The sequence below is a fragment of the Pyxicephalus adspersus genome, chromosome 6 (genome assembly GCF_032062135.1).
Source record: "Pyxicephalus adspersus chromosome 6, UCB_Pads_2.0, whole genome shotgun sequence".
Taxonomy (NCBI): Eukaryota; Metazoa; Chordata; class Amphibia; order Anura; family Pyxicephalidae; genus Pyxicephalus; species Pyxicephalus adspersus.
The window spans coordinates 45,689,091-45,709,146 of NC_092863.1; the positions used below are offsets into that span (position 1 = coordinate 45,689,091).

Sequence of the window (20,056 nt, forward strand, 5' to 3'; positions counted from 1 at the left end):
GGATTAGCCCGACAGCCAAAAACTAGTATTTTTAACAGCAAATCAGCAACTGTAGTCCATAAGTAAGGACAAGTTTATTAGCAACATATTCATGAAATTATATTGTATTCACACAGTTTTTACATTACAATTACAGATATTGTTAAAACATTGTCATATTATATGGAATGGTCTTGATGGGTCACAAACTGGTGGAAAGCTCTATTGATATTGATGACTTTTGGTCTTTAAAGTTCAATTTGTTGAATTCCAATGTTATTTGCTGGGAAGTTTTTCCCTTTGTCTCAGGAAGGAAGAAGAAGAGGAAGGTTCCAGAAGCCGCGATAATAAAAAGGAAGACGAGAAAACAGTAATGACCGAGAGCTTTCTGAAAAAATGGGAACAAAATATAAGGAAATTGAATATGGTATTATGAGCTCATGAGCCTACTTCATAACCCAAGAGACTAATATTAGATTTTTATGGGCTGCCTTGTGAGAAAGTGCACTGATGGTTTCTTTGGAAGATATATAGGTTACAAGCATTATGTACTTTTGATAATTGGTACACACAAAATGCAGAATGTAGCTCCAAGCACTTTTTTTTTACTAGAAAGTACATAAAATGGGGTTTTAGAATGGACTCATTATTAAAAAAGGTGCATTACAGTTTTCTTCATTATGCATGTCATCACAATATAGTTAGTTTTACTATTTCATATGAACATGGTCAATATGTTTGGGCATTGCTTCCATATTATCATTTACCCACCTGTATAAAGGGAAAGGCCATTCCAATTAAATAGAAGTTAGACCAGTTTAAACAGCTAATGATCACAAACACTGCAGCTCGAGTGGAGTGAGTACACATTTCAACAACTATCGCAAGTGTCAGCGTCCCTGTGAAGACAAAACCATGACACCTGGTGATATAATACTGGTCTAAGTAATCATGAGAGCTCATTGAAGTATTGTAATATCTGTTTCTAATAGTATATGTCCTAATTGCTACAACACATATTCATTCAATAGTAACTGGATTTATAACTTGAAAAAACTGCCATGCAAGATGGCCGTGCCATGTTAAGACTGGAAAAGTTAAGATAAAACGCTCATACAATACCTGGACCAACACCAAAGAAAAAGATAAACAAGAATATGAACAAAACACTGCAATATGGCATCCATTCAGTCCAATCCTGAAAAAATATATAAAAATGTTATGTAAATATATGTCCCTTTGTCATTTGCTATACATAATAATGACTAGGCAAAGGTGTCTGGATATACCTTGAAGTCTATTTACCTGAAAGGACAGGGAGACTGTGAGAAGGGCTAGCATGGTGACCATTAGGCCATAACTTCCCAGCAAAAGAGTTTTTCTTCCACAGCGTTCTATCAGCATACTCTATTATATAAAACAGGATGGGTAAAATTATAGCAACAATAACCGGGTGGATTATTGTGAACAAAACTCACCAGTTTGTAAAATGTGATCACAAACAAATGCAGGTTTGGGTACAGATTTATCACGTGTTACAATGTGAATAAAGCACCTACAGTTTCTATCCACACGTTTGGATGATTTGTTTGATTTCTATAAATAAAGTCACACTTTAACCTAAATTTACAACTGTTTCACTATTCTTTTTTTACTTTCAGTTGGGTAATTCACACATGAAAATATACCACTTAGCAGGTAGTGTCAGTTCTGGGTTTTCTGTAGGCAGTTGTGCGGAATGTACCCGCAGTATCAATGCACCCCGCACCCTGCAATATCAATGTACTCTGCATCAAATTAGTGATGACAAAGAAATGTCATCAATTTCATAACATCAGTTTATAAACTCGGTGTCCACAAGAATTGAAATCCATTGGTCTGATTATCCAGTTATTTCATAATTCTGATCAGATTGACACAAAATAACCTGTGTATTAAAATTTGGAAAGAAAAAGTTATCAAAAAAATTAAACATGTCTGTGGGATTGTAACATCTTTTCTATAACCCAACAATTTGTTTTTCATGGCACTTTGGAATTGTATGGCACTTTGGAATGGTATATTTTATATATTAACAATAAACATTTACAGCATTCTATAGTAAGCATTTTATGTGTTAGCATTAATTCATATTTTAATGGGTTATTTGAACAAGAGAGTTCCAAAGTGGGATTTTCAAGGGCTATACAGGTAAAACCAATAATTGTATTCATATAACAAAAATATACCTAAACATAACACACAATTCCATAAAAAATAATAAAACTTATCGTTTTTCACAATTTTGTAAAGAGCAATGCAGTGTTATTTGACACGTTTTTGCAGCACTTAGGCTGCTTCTTCTGGAATGAGAACAATTAATTGAACAAAGTAGTAGTAGTAGTAACAGGAGACAATGGGCCTGATTTAATAAAGCTCCCCAGGGCTGGAGAGGATACACTTTTATCAGTGAGGCTGGGTGATCCAGCCAACCTGCAATGGATTCCTTTAAAGTAATTTGCTATTTGCTAGAAAATGTTTTGAATCCTGGACCAGATCCATTGCAGCTTTGCTGAATTACCTAGCTTCACTGATGAAAGTGTATTCTCTCCAGCCTTGGGGAGCTTTATTAAATCAGGCCCATTGGTTGCAAAGACTGCACGCAGTACTCATAAGGAAGCAGACATCAGCCAACCAGTTACAGAATCGGACCATAAGGCTGAGATGTAAGATGAAAGCTGAGATGAAAACTGAAGGAAGCCTCTATTCAGTCTTTGGTAGCATTGCACAGTGTTAGAAAAAATACCAGAAGTGTCATATTAAAAGCACTACAAAGATACATGTTATGTTTAGGTATATTTTTGTTATATAAATAAAATTAATTGTTTAAACTTTATAGCCCCTGAAAGTCCCGCTTTGGAACTCCCTTGTTCAAAAAACCTATTCACATATTGACTTTTGGGATGTGACTTCATTTCTATTGAAACAAATAGGTGCTTTTCACTTTTTGAACAATTAATTCATATTTTACAAAGCCTATGAAATAATCTGTATATGTACTAAGCCATTAAAAATAGAAAAGAAAAAGGCACATGTTCATGGATCTTCACTTTTACAGAGGGAACCTATACTTTTGTATAAACCTACTTACACATAACATGACAGCCATCAGTTCAAAGCTTCCCATTCCCAATGAAATATAAGGGATCTTTTCCTTGGGGAGCCCAGCAGTGACAAATATACTTCTTGCATAAAAGAAAATCTGAAAAAGTTTTAAATAATTAGAACATTACATCTATAATAAAACAGCATTATTCTTATATAAATCAGTGAGAGAGAAACAAGAGAACTGAGAAGGTTGTACACTTTTGAAATCTACCTAAAGGCAGGACAGAAATGTTTCCCCTTTGTCTTCCCATCTGGCCAGTCTCCCTAAAGTTTGTAATCACTGGTACATTCTCGCAATTCTCATCTATAAATTATATTAGGCGACTGCTGTGTAACACTATTTCTAAAACAGGGAATCAGTCATTCAACATTCCCGGGTGGGAATCAAATACTGCCATTGAAACCAAAGGACCTGGAAGATTACCAGCAGGGAATGTTTAAGGAAATGTCAGATTCCCTGTTTTATAAATAGAGCCCTATATGTTACAATGCTCTTTAAGGGGATACAAATAAAAAAAAGATCAGTCCACCATTCATGTTAAAGTCTATTTCTACTTTTTAGCCTGTGTTCACACAAAGGGCTAATCTGAAATATTCTGAGTTACTATGGACATTCTGCTTGTTGTATATATCTACCTCTGCTAATGTAATAAAAACATGTGAATAATTGGTTGCTTTTGTCACCATCCAAAACATTGCCTATATTAAGAGTGATGCCTTTCTGTCCCAGTAGCATCTGATGTGTTTCATTTACTAAAGAGAAATCTTTTTTCCAGCAATACTACACTGAGTACATCCAGCTTCAGAGACATTGCCCCTGATTCATCAAGCAGAATCGGATTATCGGTCGCGCATTCGTATTCGCGATCCGAAATCGTACGCGATCGCGCTATTCAGCAACTGAAAAAGATCGCGGCCAGGGCCGCGCATCTCTGGCAGCTTTACACTGGCGAGCTTGTATTAAAAGTCACTGTTCCCCTAAAAAATCATTCTTTCTAATGGCACACACATTACCCATAGCCCTAAAAAAAATGTTTGCGCTAAATCTAATCGCCTTAATTGGCAGATTCGCGCTCCCTATTGTGAAGGCTGGAATCCGGCTGGCAGTGAGGCGAGTGTACGCGCACACTCGAGTCCGGACCGCGGTAATCCGCGATCGCTGGCCGCGCGTACTTTCGCACTTCCAGCGAGCGCGGATTTTATTGATGAATCAGGGGCACTGTTCACTTTGTTGATTGAAGAGCATGTGTCCTGTCTTCAAACAGTGCCTCTTTACCACCCTAAAGATGCCATACTGCTGGAAACAGGACTGACCTTCAATACAGGTAGATCAAAACTAAAGATAACATACGATATATTCATTCTGAATATATAATATATATATACAGTGGTACCTTGGTAAAAGTCTGCTTTGGAATAAGTCCAACTTGGTATAAGTCCGGTTTGGACACGAAAAATATTGCTTGGTATACAACCCTTGCTTGGTATACAACATTCTTTAGCTCTCTGGAGACAAAGCCACGACTGCCCACGAGTGTCAGTACGCCAGTTGCTACCATTCAGTGAACAACCCACGCTATAACTCTCTGTGATATACATAACATCTCCTCCTCCTCCTTCCTTCTCAGCACCATCCTAGTAGGAACTCAGAACGGTAAAGTGAGGTTAAATTATCATTTATTTCATCTAATTGCTTTTGTATGTATGTACTCTTGTATTAAGCAGTGTTTAAATTATTCTATACAACTTCATCAATGTATAATATGCCAATAACAATAGGATTGTTTTTCATGGACACGGATTAATCATTTTCCTTTTATTTTTTAATGGGAAAAATTTGTTTGGTATAAGTCCAAGTATCTGCAATGGATTAAGGACTTATACCAAGGTACCACTGTATTAGTTTCGCTAAAGCAAACTAAACCCAAGATCGAACAAGGCCAATTCTAAAATCAATTACATTGATTTGTATAACATACTACCTTTGGAACGGAATTTTACAAATTCATAAACACATTGTGTATTTCCTATTGGCTGTAACTGCTAGCACGACCCACACAGCTAGCACATTTTAAGCCTTTTCAGTTTCCTGTAAACAAAATGAGGTCTTACAACTGCAGACATGGAACACAGATCCGTGAATACTGCTGAATACTGTGATGAGAAGAAATAGCTGTAGTGCAGTGTACCAGCACATATGATTCATAACCATGTATTCTTTCCACTACTTTGCCTCTATACATTGTTTGGAATAATTTATCAACCTGATAATTATTAGAATTTTAATTCAATTATACATTTAGATGCACTGTAATTCACTAAACTGTGGTGATATTAAACAGTGAGTAAAATTATTCCAATGTACCAGATAAAATACCATTAAAAAAGTACAGTATATGTTCTATGCAATTGCAAAAAGGAAAATAAACTACACATCTGAATATATGAGGTATAAACACAAAGACAGTGATTCTCTATCCTAAAACTTCAGATATATTTTTTCATTTTTTTTTAATTTAGCAACCCAATTTGACATCATAAAGAGAATACACCTTATTTATTTAGTATATTTATCTGCTTAATATTCAAAGAAATTACTCAACTGCATTGATGCCAGAAAGCTGAAGGGTAAGTGTGATGATGAGGACAACATAAAGCTGCCAGCGCATAGAGGGCTCCTTCATAACCTCCAGCACAGTCATGCTCTTGGTGTTCTTTTGCATTTCCTGCTCTGCCAATAAATCATCTAATTCTACTTGGTGATCTCCATGTCCCCATAGCCTGTGCATAGCTAAGAAAAGGAAGGTAGACAAAAAATCAATAACACGTCCATCTTAATGTTCCCATGTCCTGAGCATAGGAGTAACACATCAGTAATCAGTAAAATCAGTGACAAGTTTGTTTACCCATGTTGTATCATATCTACATTTTCAACTGCTAAATGAACTTCTTTACAGTCTTAATATTCTGGTATTGTGAGCTTGTCAGCACTCCTAACAGAGCCAAAAATTAGGCCCTCCACTAAACAATTGATTATAAAATAAATGTAATTATTAAATTAGATTGTAGCCTATATAGGCATCATAAGCTATTTTTATGCACACAAGCTTACTAGCAAATATGGCAATCAGAAAGAATAGTTGAGATAACTACCCTGTTTCCCCGATGGTAAGACACTGTCTTATTTTTTTTGGAAGGCCAAAATATGCTCTAGGGCTTATTTTCAGGGGATGCCTTATCTATCTGTCAGCCTCGCTTTTCACTGCACCCCTCCCCCTGTCATCAGTCCGTCGGAAGCTCGCTTTTCACTGCACCCCTCCCCCTGTCATCAGTCCGTCGGAAGCTCGCTTTTCACTGCACCCCTCCCCCTGTCATCAGTCCGTCGGAAGCTTGGAATGACTCGTGAGCTTCCGACAGACTGAGGACAGTGACTCGTGTCACGGGGGAGGGGTGCAGTGAAAAGCGAGGCTGACAGATAGATAGTTTCACATACAGTAGGATGAGAGAAAGAGCCGCAGCTTCCCATCCAAGAGCATGCGGAGGCGACGGAGATGGAGGGACCACACGGAGTCACCCACCGTACCACCCGATTCGGGTAAGTGCAAGTATCGGTGGGTGGCTTATTTGGGGGGGGGGGGAAATTTTTTTTCTAAAAAGGGGGGGCTGTCTTATTTGATGGCCCTGCCTTATCATCGGGGAAACACGGTAATAGATTTTCTCTAGGGAGAAGATGGAAAGGATTTAAGTGAGTAAAACATTGCTGCAAGAGAGAATGTTTACTAATGGAGTATAAACTATGAAATTAGCAAAGTGAATTATCTCACGTAACTAAAGTTTTGTACAAACACCAGATGATTGTTGCCAGAGACAACTGCAGACTCCCTGTCTCCTTATCTTTAGCAGAGAATACAGTACAAGAATACTTAGTTACCTTTCAACAATAAATACCTATGATTCTATTCAACATAGAAAACCATAAAAAAACCAATGGATTCCTACAAAAAACTCTCAAGTAGAAGGATCAATTGCTGGACTCAGCAACCATACCCTTTTTCCTTCTTAATTATATTCTAAAGCTTCTGATAACTTACCATTGTGCATGAAATATATCACAACTTCCTACCATCTTACATAATTACAATTGGACTAACCAAAGATTCCACTTCATGAAATAATCGGGTCCCCAAGTAATATCTGATCCACTAAAAATTGGTCTCTCAAAATCCCCTGAGGAAGTCATATTGGCGAAACGCGTCGGGTTACAGAGACCATTCTTGTGTACTGGGGAAATATATAACTAAGCAATCATTGCACATTTGGTATACTTTATTCAGATGTACTATACTGTATACAAAGTAGACAAGATCTGTTCAGACAATATTATGTTTGCATAAGTAAATGTTACATGTTTGTTGCCAAAAAAGCCTTGGTACCTTCTTCTTCCCCTTTTCTTCAATACTGATGACACATAGGCTTGGCAACCACATCATGACCAGATAAAAGTTCTCTTGGCTACCTAACTTCTTTCCTGTCAAACTGTCACTGGAATCATAAAATTTTCTTTAGATTTCCTTGCACAAAATTAAGCATTTTTCCACAATGAAATTATACTACATTCACTAAACTAAGTGAAAATGTTTCTGAAAATGTATAAATCATTTTGCTAAGTAAACAGCCTAAAAGTCTTTAGTAAATAAACAATTTAGTAAATAAATAATTTATACTTCTAATAAAAAAACTGCTGGGTGACCTGAATATTCTGAAGACCTGATCTTGAGGCTCATATTTCCAGGAAAACATTGTCAGGCTTTCATGTGTTTTCTTTATTTAACTCGGATATCCTTGTGACATGGGGAACTGATTCACACAGGAATGCTGTTTTCCTTATCTCAGGGATTGTTAGAGCCACGTGAATCCCCTGATAGGTTGTAATTTTAAAATGGTGGTATGGCTTTTATTTCTTCTTTTTTTTTAATAGTATGTTACCTCCTATACAGCGCCTTTTGTCTCTCTTCACTAACAGCAGGTATGCAGGGGTCTCTGGGTAAAAACGCATTACTATCAGCTGAAGAAGATTAGTGAAACCGCACAGCGACATCATCAGGGGCCACAGTTTCTCTGTTCCCAGAACCTCACTGGAGAATATAAACATTAAATGGGTTTAAAAGCATGTTCACGACCATATTCTGTCATTAAGTACCAAATAGATAAAACACAAGTAAATAAAATATTCTTATTCATTTTCCAGGATCATTTATTAATATTATTACAGTTTTTATTAAGTGCTGACATATTACACAGCACTTTACAAAGTCCATAGTCATATGTCATTAATGTAGTTTAAGGTCAATGAGGGAAAGCCAATTAACCTAACTGCGTGTTTTTTGGAATGTGGAAGGAAACTGGAGTACCCAGGGGAAACCCACGCAACATGGGGAGAACCTGCAAACTTCATGCAGATAGTGTCCTGGCAAAGATTTGAACCTTTGAAGAAACTTTGAAATGCAGTCTGTAGGAACTAGTATTATAAAAGGTGTAATATGCATAATACCACAAAACTAGTTAAGAACAAAAATGACTTTAATCAAAAGTATTTCTTCTAGCATTGTCTTCCTTACTTTAACTTTCTTTGTTAAATTTCTTATCTGATTCCCTAATTAAAAATAGCCAAATAGCTTAAAGAAATCTGTTACTACAGGAACATAGATTCTATCAGTGCTGACCTCTCCTAAAATATTGGCCGGCTGTCTGAAGTTCTGACACCAACAATCTTTTTGCAGGGAGATGTTCTTCCCACCGACTACCATTGTAAAAAGCATTTCTCACACTGACCACCACTGTAGGGAATTGTCTTCCTAATGACTGCCATTGAAAGGAGAATATTTCTTGCTGACCACCATTGTAAAGGGAATTCTTCCCAATGGCCACCATTGTAAAAGGCATTCTTCCCACTGTAATGGTACATTAATTTCACTGAATACCTAGTGGTATAGGTCCCTTCTTATAATAACCACCAATGTAAGCAGTTCTTTTTCACTAATAACCATTGTAAGCTGGCTCTTTTCTTCTGTGACCCAATTGTAAGGGACCCTTGTCTCCTGCCACTAATGTTAAAGGATATTTCTACACTGCTAACAAATGTACAGTGGCACTTTAACTAACACTAACAATGCAATGAGCCCTTCTTTACTGACTCCAATGTAAGGGGGAACTTTTCTTACTGACTGCTATAGAAAAAAAAACCTTTGGACATTGGGCCTGATTTATTTCCCTGACTGTATACCCACTCAACTCATCATTATGGAATGTTCTATTTTATAAACTTACAAGAATATAAAAATTTAGGATAAAAAAAAACCAAAAAAAAAAAAAAACCTTAAAAGTGTGTTAACAATTCTTTATTCCTGTGACACATACAGGTTCTCTCTACTAATAATATTAAGTTACCATGAAGTTTAATTTTTTCTCTTCATCCCTACACAGCCCACCCATTGCTTATTCTTTAATTATTTTTCTGCTCACTTTAGCAATAAAAGTGTACACAAGCTAAATGACTAAATTTGTATTGTTTCAAATTTTCTGCTATACCATTAAATTACTAAACCACATCAATAAATCTTTTAAACCTTATAAACATTTAACTTTGTAGTGGATGTGATACTGTGATTTAAAGCTTACCTGAGTCCAACAACTTGTCCAAACAGCTTTCCCATAGTTACAAAGAAGGGGCCTGTGGTATTGGTGAACCCTCGAAGATTCCTTGGAGAAGATTCTCCAAGATACTGCACATAAATGTTCAAACCCAAACCTGACAATACAGAAATAATTTTTATATCTCAAAATAAATACATCTTTTAGAGTCAGGAAAATGACCTTCAAAGGGATTAAATGTGTATAAAGCTAGAGAATCATTTCTTAAATTTAGGGTAATAATTGTAATGGTCTGTAATTAATGAGAGGAACAATTAATATATTTTAGTTTCCATCAATGAAACTGAATATTCAATATAAATAGTCCTTAGCATTGAGAATCGTGTTACCAGCTTTTATTCTAATTTTGTGTATATTTGCCTAGTTAGTGGACAAATAATCCAACCGAGAAATCCAGAAGATCATGAGACATTATTTGTTTTCAATAATTTTTATTATCATGAGACATTATTTGTATGATTTTTTGCAGATTGGATCTTAAAAAAATATACAATTCACCTGATTGGCTCATCACAAGTGCAATTGTGCACATTATTTTTGGAAATATTTTTGCATAATTAGCTGAATTTTATCTAAGGGGCCCTGTTATAAATGGAGGGGGGATTTTACTTTTCACACAAGGTCGGACATTACTTCAAAGCTGTCATATTTTTATCTGTCAGCAATTTATGTTTTATTAAGAAAATGCAGAGCACAGTGTGGAACCTTTTATGCCCTGCAATTTGTTCTCTGTATAATGCAGAGAATGCAAAAGACTTGCCAATAGTACTGTCACATGACCTTAAACAGGTCACATGATAGGTATCCTCCTAAAAGTATACTTTTTTTCCTGGTTAATAAAATAAATTTGGCTTTGTTGTTCCGGAGTCTCAGCCATACTGGGTTTATATACTGCAGCATTATAAACTAATGTAAAAACTGTAGAAGTGCTTATAGATCTACCTATAGCTATGCCGTAAAGCAACCTTCCAACCACAATCATTTCATGGGATCCCACCATCTTGCTAAACCCAAGACACAGTGATGCTGTTATTCCTAGAAAGCTACTAAAAACATGAGGTGGTCTCCTGAGAAGAAAGAGAAAAAAACAATTATTACAAAATAAAAAAATGGCATGACATGCTAAAAATGTCTTGAAAATTGTTTCTAAAATATTGATATACTTTGGGGACCATCAAATAAAATATATCAAATAACAGGGTAAAAATTGAAATACAGGATACAGGAACAGGATACAAAAAGACAGTGTAACATAAATAAAATTATGTAAGAAACAATTAAAGCAAATTTGTACTTTAAGTACGGATATTATGAATGTCACTGGTGATATTTAGTTTACATTGATGCTCACACTGATCTGTAAGTTCCTGGTTATCTCTGGTTTTGACATGGTGATTGATCTTTTCCCAGAGGTCTAAGTTATCACCCTTCAAGTCCAAGTTGACTCCCAAGTCATTGACACCAAGTGCCAAGTCATGTCTCAAGTCACCAAGAATTTTTCAAAATCAAGTCCCAAGTCAATTCACTTCATTTATCCCAGAGAAGTCATGAGTTGAGTTGCAAGTCGCTGGGGAAAACCCAGAGTTGAGTTGCAAGTCATTCATTAGGTGACTTAAGACGGACTCAAGTCCTGCGACACGGGTTCCAACACCTGGTTTTGAACAGTTTTTAATTGTGGGTAGTAAGAGAACCTTACATGTTCCATGCTTTTTTTCTCTGCAGTGTGGTCTGCTTTATCAAAGTGGAAAAACCATGACAATGGTAATGTGACATAAAGTTCACTAAAGTTCAGTAGAAGTAAAAGAAAGGAGGTTAGCAGCCTGAGAGGAGAAGATGTCGGGTGAGGCCATTTTGCTGTAGCCAAGTCAGAAGAAGGGAGGAAATGGGAGCTTCCTTTGGTGGGTCAGTCTGACATTCCTTGCGCCCTCCAGTTCTTCAGTGCCTAGTGATTTGCCTAGAAATGGCCCCGACTGTGCATTCGTCAGGCAGGGGATGTATTTTAATAACCTGGAAGTAGCTCAGATTCAGAAGTCTGCCTTAAAAGAGTATTGTATTTTTTTGCCAACTTTTACAAGTCCCACGTATGTATTGTAACAGTTAGTTGCTTGTGGAGGTGGAAAAAAGTCTAGAATGCCTAATTCTTGCATCACTAACATTTACTATAATAAAAAATTCAAAAGTAAAACAAAAGATAAAAGTCTCTTAAACTTTTATTTTCAATTTGTTTCTTTAGGGGTCTATTCACATTTGTAAATATCTGTAAATCTTGTGTCAAAGGGTGTATACAATAATAAATATCCTACCCTATATTACAAAATAGAACATTTGAGAAAATTCACATTGCTTACATTGAATATTATAAAGTGGATCTAAAGACCCTGTAGAAAATCACTACTAAGAAAAAAAAAAAATACATATCTGTTCATTAGGCGATACCACCACCATGTATTACAGCATATTAGTTAAAATACTCACTTCCCAAACCTTCGCGTAAGGTACCCAGATGTCATCGATCCTACAAGGCCTCCAAGACTGAGCACTGAAGCTGTTGTGGACCAGAGCATAGTAAGTGTTCTCTCAGGGACAGGGGATCCATATCTTCCTATCAAGGTCTGGTTGATAAAGTTTTTGACAAACTGCAGAGGATATGAATTGAGGTGTTGTGGGAATACACTGGCCAGAAAGAAAAGAAGATCATCCAATGACTTTATATTCCTAGCTAGCTCAGTGTTTTGATGGCAAAGGGATCTATATAGCGATACATTTATTATAATAATGAGGCATAACCCTAAATGACTCCAACTAACTTAAATTAAGGTTCAATAGGTAGATAGCAATTGAACATTCATCCCCTGTAAAATCTTTGCTCTGCTCTTGATTATGTTAGCAGGTGCCCTGAATAATCCATGGACCATAGACATAGTAGTCAGAAAGTAAAATAGGGTTTTCTCAATCTATTTAAACAAGGAGACCCATTAATGGTGTTGTTGGAAGAAATGGTGCCACATTGTTAGTGAAAGTGGAAGGAAAGGTGCCCCATCGAAGGTGTCTTTGTTAAATAGTTAACAAGCCAAACAGGTCTCCACATTTTAAATCACTAATCACAAAATTAACATTGTTTTGAATTTTTAAGTTACCAAATTTATGTGGGTAAGAGGTTAAATTACTAGATTACTAGGGTGTCATAATAATCCGCCAGCTGCAAGGATTAAGAAAACATAAAAACACAATAGCAGCTGGGAACTGAATATACAAAGAAGCATAAAGCATAGAAGCATAATGGGACTAAAAATCAACAAAAAACCTGTTAGACCAAGCTAAATGTAGAATGTCCAGATTTTATTACAAGACAATTTAACGCAAAAAGTAAAATAAGCAGAAGTTATCTGTAATCTTGTTTAGCTAAGTTTAATGCAGCTCACCAAAGGGCCACTGTAGACTGTACCTTCTGTGTGCATACATTTAGCCTGAATCTCAACTTTCAAACTACATCAAGTCGTTCCCTCTCAAGGAAGGTCCAAAATAGAATAAATATAGTGTGAACTATATGGGAGGAAATTTAATTGAAAAATGTTATTATGTTAGATTTATGCATATTCTACTTTCCACACACTTTCATCAAAACAATTTTCCTAACTGGAGCTCTCCTAAGGGATACTTAATTTAGAAGAAAACAGAAGTAAACACAGCCTACAGAACAACTATAAGGGACACATAGGATCAGCCATAGAGACAAACCTAACAAAGATGTATAGATGCAGAAAACTTTCAGACAACTAAGTTAAAAGATGTTGATATCCTCACAACAATAGTTTCAGGCATGAAGATGCCACAAGAAAGCCATAACAATTAAATAGAACCAATGTATTTAGCTGTTGTATGGCAGCAAGCAAAGAATGACTGAGCTGAATGCAGGACAGCAGATAAAAGACCTGTTGTAGACAGGTAACAATACTGGCACACATACCCAGTGACAATATCACTGGGTTCTGGGTCAATATAATTTGAATGCCAATTTATATTCTTGACAATGCTGATGGCTTTGTTTGGTGTCATTTCCTTGATAACATATGATGTAAGAAGAGCGTTTATGCTTACCAGTGATGAGGAACTGATCACTGACACATGGTAACCAAATGGAAAACCACTCCCAAGGCCCAGAACTATGAATAATGGAAGGAGTCTCCAGTGATGGACCTAAAAATATGCAAACAAAAATACTCAATGCTATATACAATAGTTAGGATGAATAACATGGTGTAATAAACCAGTCACTTTAATATGCAAGCATATTTATTGTCTAATGCATGTTTATTTTTACTCATTTATTAGTGTACATGTCTTTATCTAACACAATGGTGGTACAGTGAATAAACTTGTCTGCATCAAGTAGCCATATCAGGTGTTACCTTTTAACCTTGCAACAGAAGTGTGTGTGAAAAGGGACCATGGTGGCAGGAATATGATTTCACAATCCAGTGACCATGCAATGAGTAAACACATCCCAGTAGCAATCTGTGAGTGGTGGTGGTGAGTAGCCTGGAAATTTACACCGCTTTCTAGTAGATAGTATTGGTTTGAGAAGACCCAGAGGTTACTTGAGGGAGAGCTGCTCTCTTCATTGATGCATCATGGATTAGGACAAACAATCCATCTCCAATACAGCATAGTGAACTAGAGCAGTGGTGGCCAACCTTTTCAGTCCCGCGGACCACTAAAATTTCCGGCTCCTAACCATACATGCGCGCGAAACCAGGTGTCAATCAAAGCGGGAGAAACCTCCCGGTAGTGATGTCATCATGACATAATGACAGTGATGTCATCATGACTCTCCCATCGCAGATCTGAGCTTGCAATAGAAGGGTGGGCGCGTTGTGTCCCTGGACCCAACCCGCCCACTTCCCTGAGCCTAGGATTTGTACGGGGAACGTGGTCCGTGTCTCTGGCCAGTGCACCCGCCAGCGGGGTCCTTCTCTTGACCCTGCTCGGGGGTGCACTGGCGAGAGCTGGGGACCACCAAAGTGTTCTCGTGGACCACCAGTTAGGGACTGCTGAACTAGAAAATGTACAATGCCCAGGCTCCAAGCATTTACCAATGCTAATTATTAGAGGCAATAATCAATTGTTTTGTATGGCTGATGTGAAGAATTGTACAGGTAGGTTGTTTTTTTTTAGTTAAAAACGTTTTTAAAAACATATGTCATTATTCCACTATGTCACTAATTTAAGTGGACCAGAGCTATAAAAAAAAAGTGCATCTAGAAATGTTTCTGACTAAACAGTATGCTGCGGCTTAGCTTATCTGTCTCTCTTCCCATGCCTTGATTGATTTGCCTCCAGGCTGCCAATTGCCCAGGGGATGTTTAAACTCCTACGGTATCTCTAACTTACAAAGCTCTCCACTAGAAGTACTTGGAATAGAAAAATCCCAAATGATTCTGGTCGGAGCAGTCAAGAATTCCAAGTCCTAGTTGAAATTACATTTTTCATTAAAAACCTTTTAATTCCTATTTTGCATGAAAGGTCACTATGAATGGTTTATTTAGCTAGTTTAAGCAACCTTGCACAGCATGGGGACAGACTGAATGCATGTTCCCCTTACTGGAGACAAGTGATGAACTAAACCCATATAACTAAAAGCTCTCAGTGCTGTGTGAGAGGTATCTGCAACTTCAATTACAGAGACATACAAACTTTACAAGAAACCCTGACATTCAAAATCTGTTTTTAGATAGGTATTGATACACATTATTCTCTGCTTTATACCTGTCACAGATCCCTGCAGGTCCAGGGGATCTTTCCCTCTTTCAGTGCCACCCACCTCTCACTCCCCTGCTGCCAGCACCAGCTTTGCTTAGGCATCATTTCCGCAGCTCACTTCCTGGTCCAGGTCATGTGACTCCAAGTCAGCTGCTCCACTACCTCAGAGGACTAGAGTGTTTCACAGACACACTCCCCCTGCTGGTGGAGGTGTGAACACCACCAACCTCTAGCTTCCAGGACCCCCTCTAGTGGTAGGACAGGATGCAGCAGGTCACATGGCTCCACTCATCACATGACCTGGCCCTAAAAGGAAGTGAAGGGCAACAGGAAGTTGCCTGAACAAGGAGTTTCTTTGGCTCTGCTTCCAGGTTCCTGTTGATTCTCTTGCTTCTGATTCTTTGTGTACTGACCTCGGTTTGACATTGACTACTCCTGATCACTGCCTGCCCTGACCTCTGGCTTGCCTGACTACTCTCTGCTCCTCGCTCTGGTACCATGCCTTGTTCCTGCCTGTCAGCAGTCACCTGCCTGCACAGGGGCCGCAACCTGGCATTTGCCCCCAACGCAACACCCTCACCTCAAGAGGCTCTGGTGAAGACCGGGCAGCTGCATAGACTCTGCGCATGTTTCTACCAACTGTGCTGGTGACACAGGGTCCACCATCGTTCTGTGCAACACCGTGACAATACCTACTACTGTTCTACTCATTACTTTCACCCGATTTTCCATATCTTGTCCAGAAGAACATCAGAATTGTTATCTGACCTAAAACTAGCAGCATGCCAAAAATTTTACAACAAATGCCTTGGCACAATTATTGATTAGCTCAGTGTGCAATCCCCGGGACACTACAGGTTAATTAACAGACTCGGCTGCAATCATTGAGAAGATGCCCCGCAAGTATCTCTTACTCTGTAACACACTTTCCAGCACAGTAATATGATATATTTCTTACATTTTTCTTGCAGTGGATAAAAGAAAAATGTAACTAATGTATCATAATATTACTGTGCTGGAAAGTGTGTTTCAGAGTAAAGCCGCATACACACGTGAAATTCTTGTCGTTGGAAAGGATCTTTCAAGATCCTTTCCAACGATAAGAACCGCAAGATGCATGAACAAGTGCTGTACATACAGCACCGTTCTGCTCTATGGAGAGGGGAGGGGGAGAGCGACGGAGCAGCACCCTGCTGCACGCTCTCCCCCTTCCCTTGCATTAGGATCGCTCATCGTTCATCGTCCGTGGATCCGCCGTCGAATTTTTGCCGTTGAATCTTGTTTTTTTGGGTCGGGTCTATCTGAATTCGAACAGCCATATTCGGGTCGAATATAAGGACAAACTGAATTGGAATACCAACACTAGCCACTATCATTGCTCTCTACCTGACAATTTCTCTCTGTTATCTATTCTTGATTTAATGAATGTTGTGCTTCATCACACAACTGAGCATCATCATTTTTTATGTGATCCACACAAATTACTTGTATTGAATTTCTGAGAGAGAGGCATACTGTTGTCTGAAAGCAGTAGAAACTATTGAAAACCTGAGTGTTTTTGAGTTTTGGAGCGAGAGCAGAGGTACCTTGACTCCAGGATAAAATTTCATTTTCACTGTCTTTATCTCCCTGCAGTGAATGAGATGAGAAATGAGTCAGAAATCCAAGGAGGGTTAAAGCTTGGCTGGTAGGAATACCTACCTTGTGAAAACATTCATAATAGGAATAAGTGGTGGTAGTTCTTCCTCCTACCTGCAACCCATAGTTTGGTGAATTCTGGATCCATACCCTTAAGGTTTAGTTTGAGTCAAGGATTGTTAGCACTGCAGGTCGTCCTGGCGCCGCTGCTCCTAATTGCAGGCACGGGCGCCGGGTCCTATCTTTCAGGTAGAGTAACCCCACTACCTGTGTTCCATGCCTGAGTTTCCTTCCTGCTGGAGACTCTGGTGTTTGAGCTGGCGTGGGTGTGTCTCTCTTATATCTATGAGGTAACACATACACGCCCTCTGTTTTCTACAGTCTATGGCTGAATCTCTGCAGGTATTTAAAGGCACCTCCTACTACAGGAAGTTGCCTGAGCAATCTCAAGGTTTTACCCTGTGTAACTCCCAGTTCTAAGGTGTTTCCTCTGTTTGCTTTACTGTGTACCGGACCTTGTTTCTTACCCTTGGACTTTGCCTGTTTGCCGCCTGACCCTGACTTCGGATTACGTTTTTGGACCTTTGCCTGATTGCCGCCTGACCTGACCTCGGATCTGGTTTCTGGACTTTGTCTGATTGCCATCACCTTCTTGGCCACGCAAGCCCCTTGGTGCTTGCACCGGGTATCCTGACTCCTTTGGTCAGCTGCCACTGGCCTAGGGATTGCTCTGAAGTGGCACCTGGCAGCTACCCTGCAGCCCAAGCCTATCCTCACCATCAGAGGCTCTAGTGAAGACCTGGTAGCGGCTTAGTTACGCCCCTCTGGAGCATACCCAGTCAGTGGCACAGTGGGTCCACACCCGCTTGCATAACAAGGATCCACTAGTGATCAGTCTCCATTGGGGTGGGATCTACTTGCCTTTCCAGTCATATTTTGATGATGACATTTAAAACTAGCACAATTTATACATTCATAATATGAGAAAGTAGGTAATTGTTATTAGCAACAATTAGAATAAATACCATAACTGGAAAGAATTGCTGTGACTTGTTTAACTGTCACAATATGAGAAACCCAAATTTTACTATCAACAATGGGAAAAAAATACCTGTGTGTAGATAATAATTGCTGTGATTTTACTTGTTTAACGGTCATCATATGATAAAATGGACAATTTGTTAACCCACTGAGTGGTAACCTGTTGTGCAGGTGAAGCAGAAAAAAGATGTTGAAAGCAGTTCCCCTAAGTCACACTCGGGGTAGATAAAACAGTGATAAGTAATATTAAATAGAGCCTTACCTGATCTGCCGATGTCCTCCTTGGTCGTCCTTTGTGTTCCCGGTCACGTCGGTTCGTGCGGACTTTCTGTTCGGGGTGCGTCGGGAATTTTAAATCTATTTGATTTGCATTCTATACAAAATAACAGTATTGAATGCAATACATTGGATTTATATGTCTAAAAGCAGTACATTGCCTTTCATGAAAATGTATTTTACAGTATAATATAATAGTATGAGTATATTAGTTATTTTTTTAAATCTTTAAAAATGTATTATTTTGACATGATTTTGTGTTTCAAAATTTATTATACTCATACCAATATAATATACTGTAAAATAAATTTTCATGAAAAACAATGTATTGCTTTTAGACATATAAAACTGGACAGAAATGAACAGCCCAGGAGGTTAAGCTATAGTGGGGAAAAATGCCTGTGAATGACTGGAAATAATTCCTGAGATTTTATTTTAATCCTATTTTTCCCTTTTAACCCCAAACTCAGTAGCAAAAAGCGATATTTTGGCAAGCACTGTGTACCCCCCCCCCCCCCCCTTTCCATCCCTTTTTTAACTCATATCAGTCCCAGTTAGCTCCAAACTCTGTCCCTGATTAGCAGTAGCAGAAAATAGTGTATAGTTAAGTGTTGTCTGCCCCTTGTTTTTTCCACTCCTACCTGTCCCCTTTGGCTATATCTAAGCTCTGCCCTTCAGCCAAAAAATGGCACCTTGTCTAGCTGTGGACTGAGCTTCACTGACATGTTCTGGATATTTGAACTCAGAACGGAGCTTGGATTGTTTAAACTCCTTAGCTCAGAAAAACTAAAATCTGATCAGAACTATCCAATCACCTCTACTCTTTACAATTTGTGTCCCCCATACATTTACTCACTAATTTCCAAATAACACCCCACAATCTAGGTTTCTAATCTGTTTTTTTTAATTTGGCTCTGGAGCTCACTGCCTACATATACACAGCTTGCTTACGTATTACCTTACCTCTTGTTTCTGCCATATCCTTTTAGATTGAAAGATTTAAAGGACAATTTCGTTTCTCTCCCTATTGTATTTTCTTTCTTAATAATTTTGTGTTTTCTAGACATTCATATTAATTACTGATTCTGCATTGTGCACCCTTGTATGTTTCTTACGTAGTATAGAGCCACAAAAGACAACTGCCATTCCTCAAACTCCCTGCCCAACTATTAGTACATTACATACAAGTATATACATTAATTCAAGAAAAACAATTACTGCAAAAAGTGTTAAAACACATACTAATCAGTTACCGCATAATATATTTCCCTACTACATATATTCCCCAGTGTGTTTCTGAAAAAAAAATCAGTATTACAACCAGCACATACTAGAAGATAAAGTTGAATAGATAACGCCTTAAGATAATATATATGCAAAATTATATTTTTTAAGTATATGTGGACTTACCAGTTCTAAGAAAAGCCCACCCATATCAGATAGTTCTGTAACACAAATGATTTGAAAGATTACTGAGAACTTGAGCCCAGGATACAACAAAGAG

The 20,056-nt window shown here is 38.0% G+C and overlaps 1 protein-coding gene across 5 annotated transcripts; it reads right to left on the minus strand.

Annotated features, from left to right (window-relative positions):
- Positions 1-55: 55 nt before the first annotated feature.
- LOC140333730 (solute carrier family 2, facilitated glucose transporter member 9-like) lies at positions 56-20,056 on the minus strand. 5 transcript variants are annotated; one of them, XM_072415607.1, is made up of 13 exons: positions 18,539-18,678; positions 13,936-14,034; positions 13,260-13,380; positions 12,313-12,510; positions 10,780-10,904; positions 9,805-9,934; positions 8,113-8,261; positions 5,730-5,917; positions 3,110-3,220; positions 1,285-1,386; positions 1,102-1,177; positions 751-878; positions 56-367 (listed from the first exon to the last, which is right to left on the minus strand). In XM_072415607.1, exons 4-13 carry the CDS (start codon positions 12,399-12,401, stop codon positions 182-184), a joined length of 1,284 nt encoding a protein of 427 aa, XP_072271708.1. In that variant the 5' UTR covers positions 12,402-12,510; positions 13,260-13,380; positions 13,936-14,034; positions 18,539-18,678; the 3' UTR covers positions 56-181. The 5 variants fall into 5 exon arrangements, with proteins under 5 accessions (XP_072271708.1, XP_072271704.1, XP_072271705.1 ...); XM_072415603.1 differs by lacking the exons at positions 13,260-13,380; positions 18,539-18,678 and adding an exon at positions 19,963-20,056 and having other exon boundaries at positions 12,313-12,473; XM_072415604.1 differs by lacking the exons at positions 13,260-13,380; positions 18,539-18,678 and adding an exon at positions 19,963-20,004.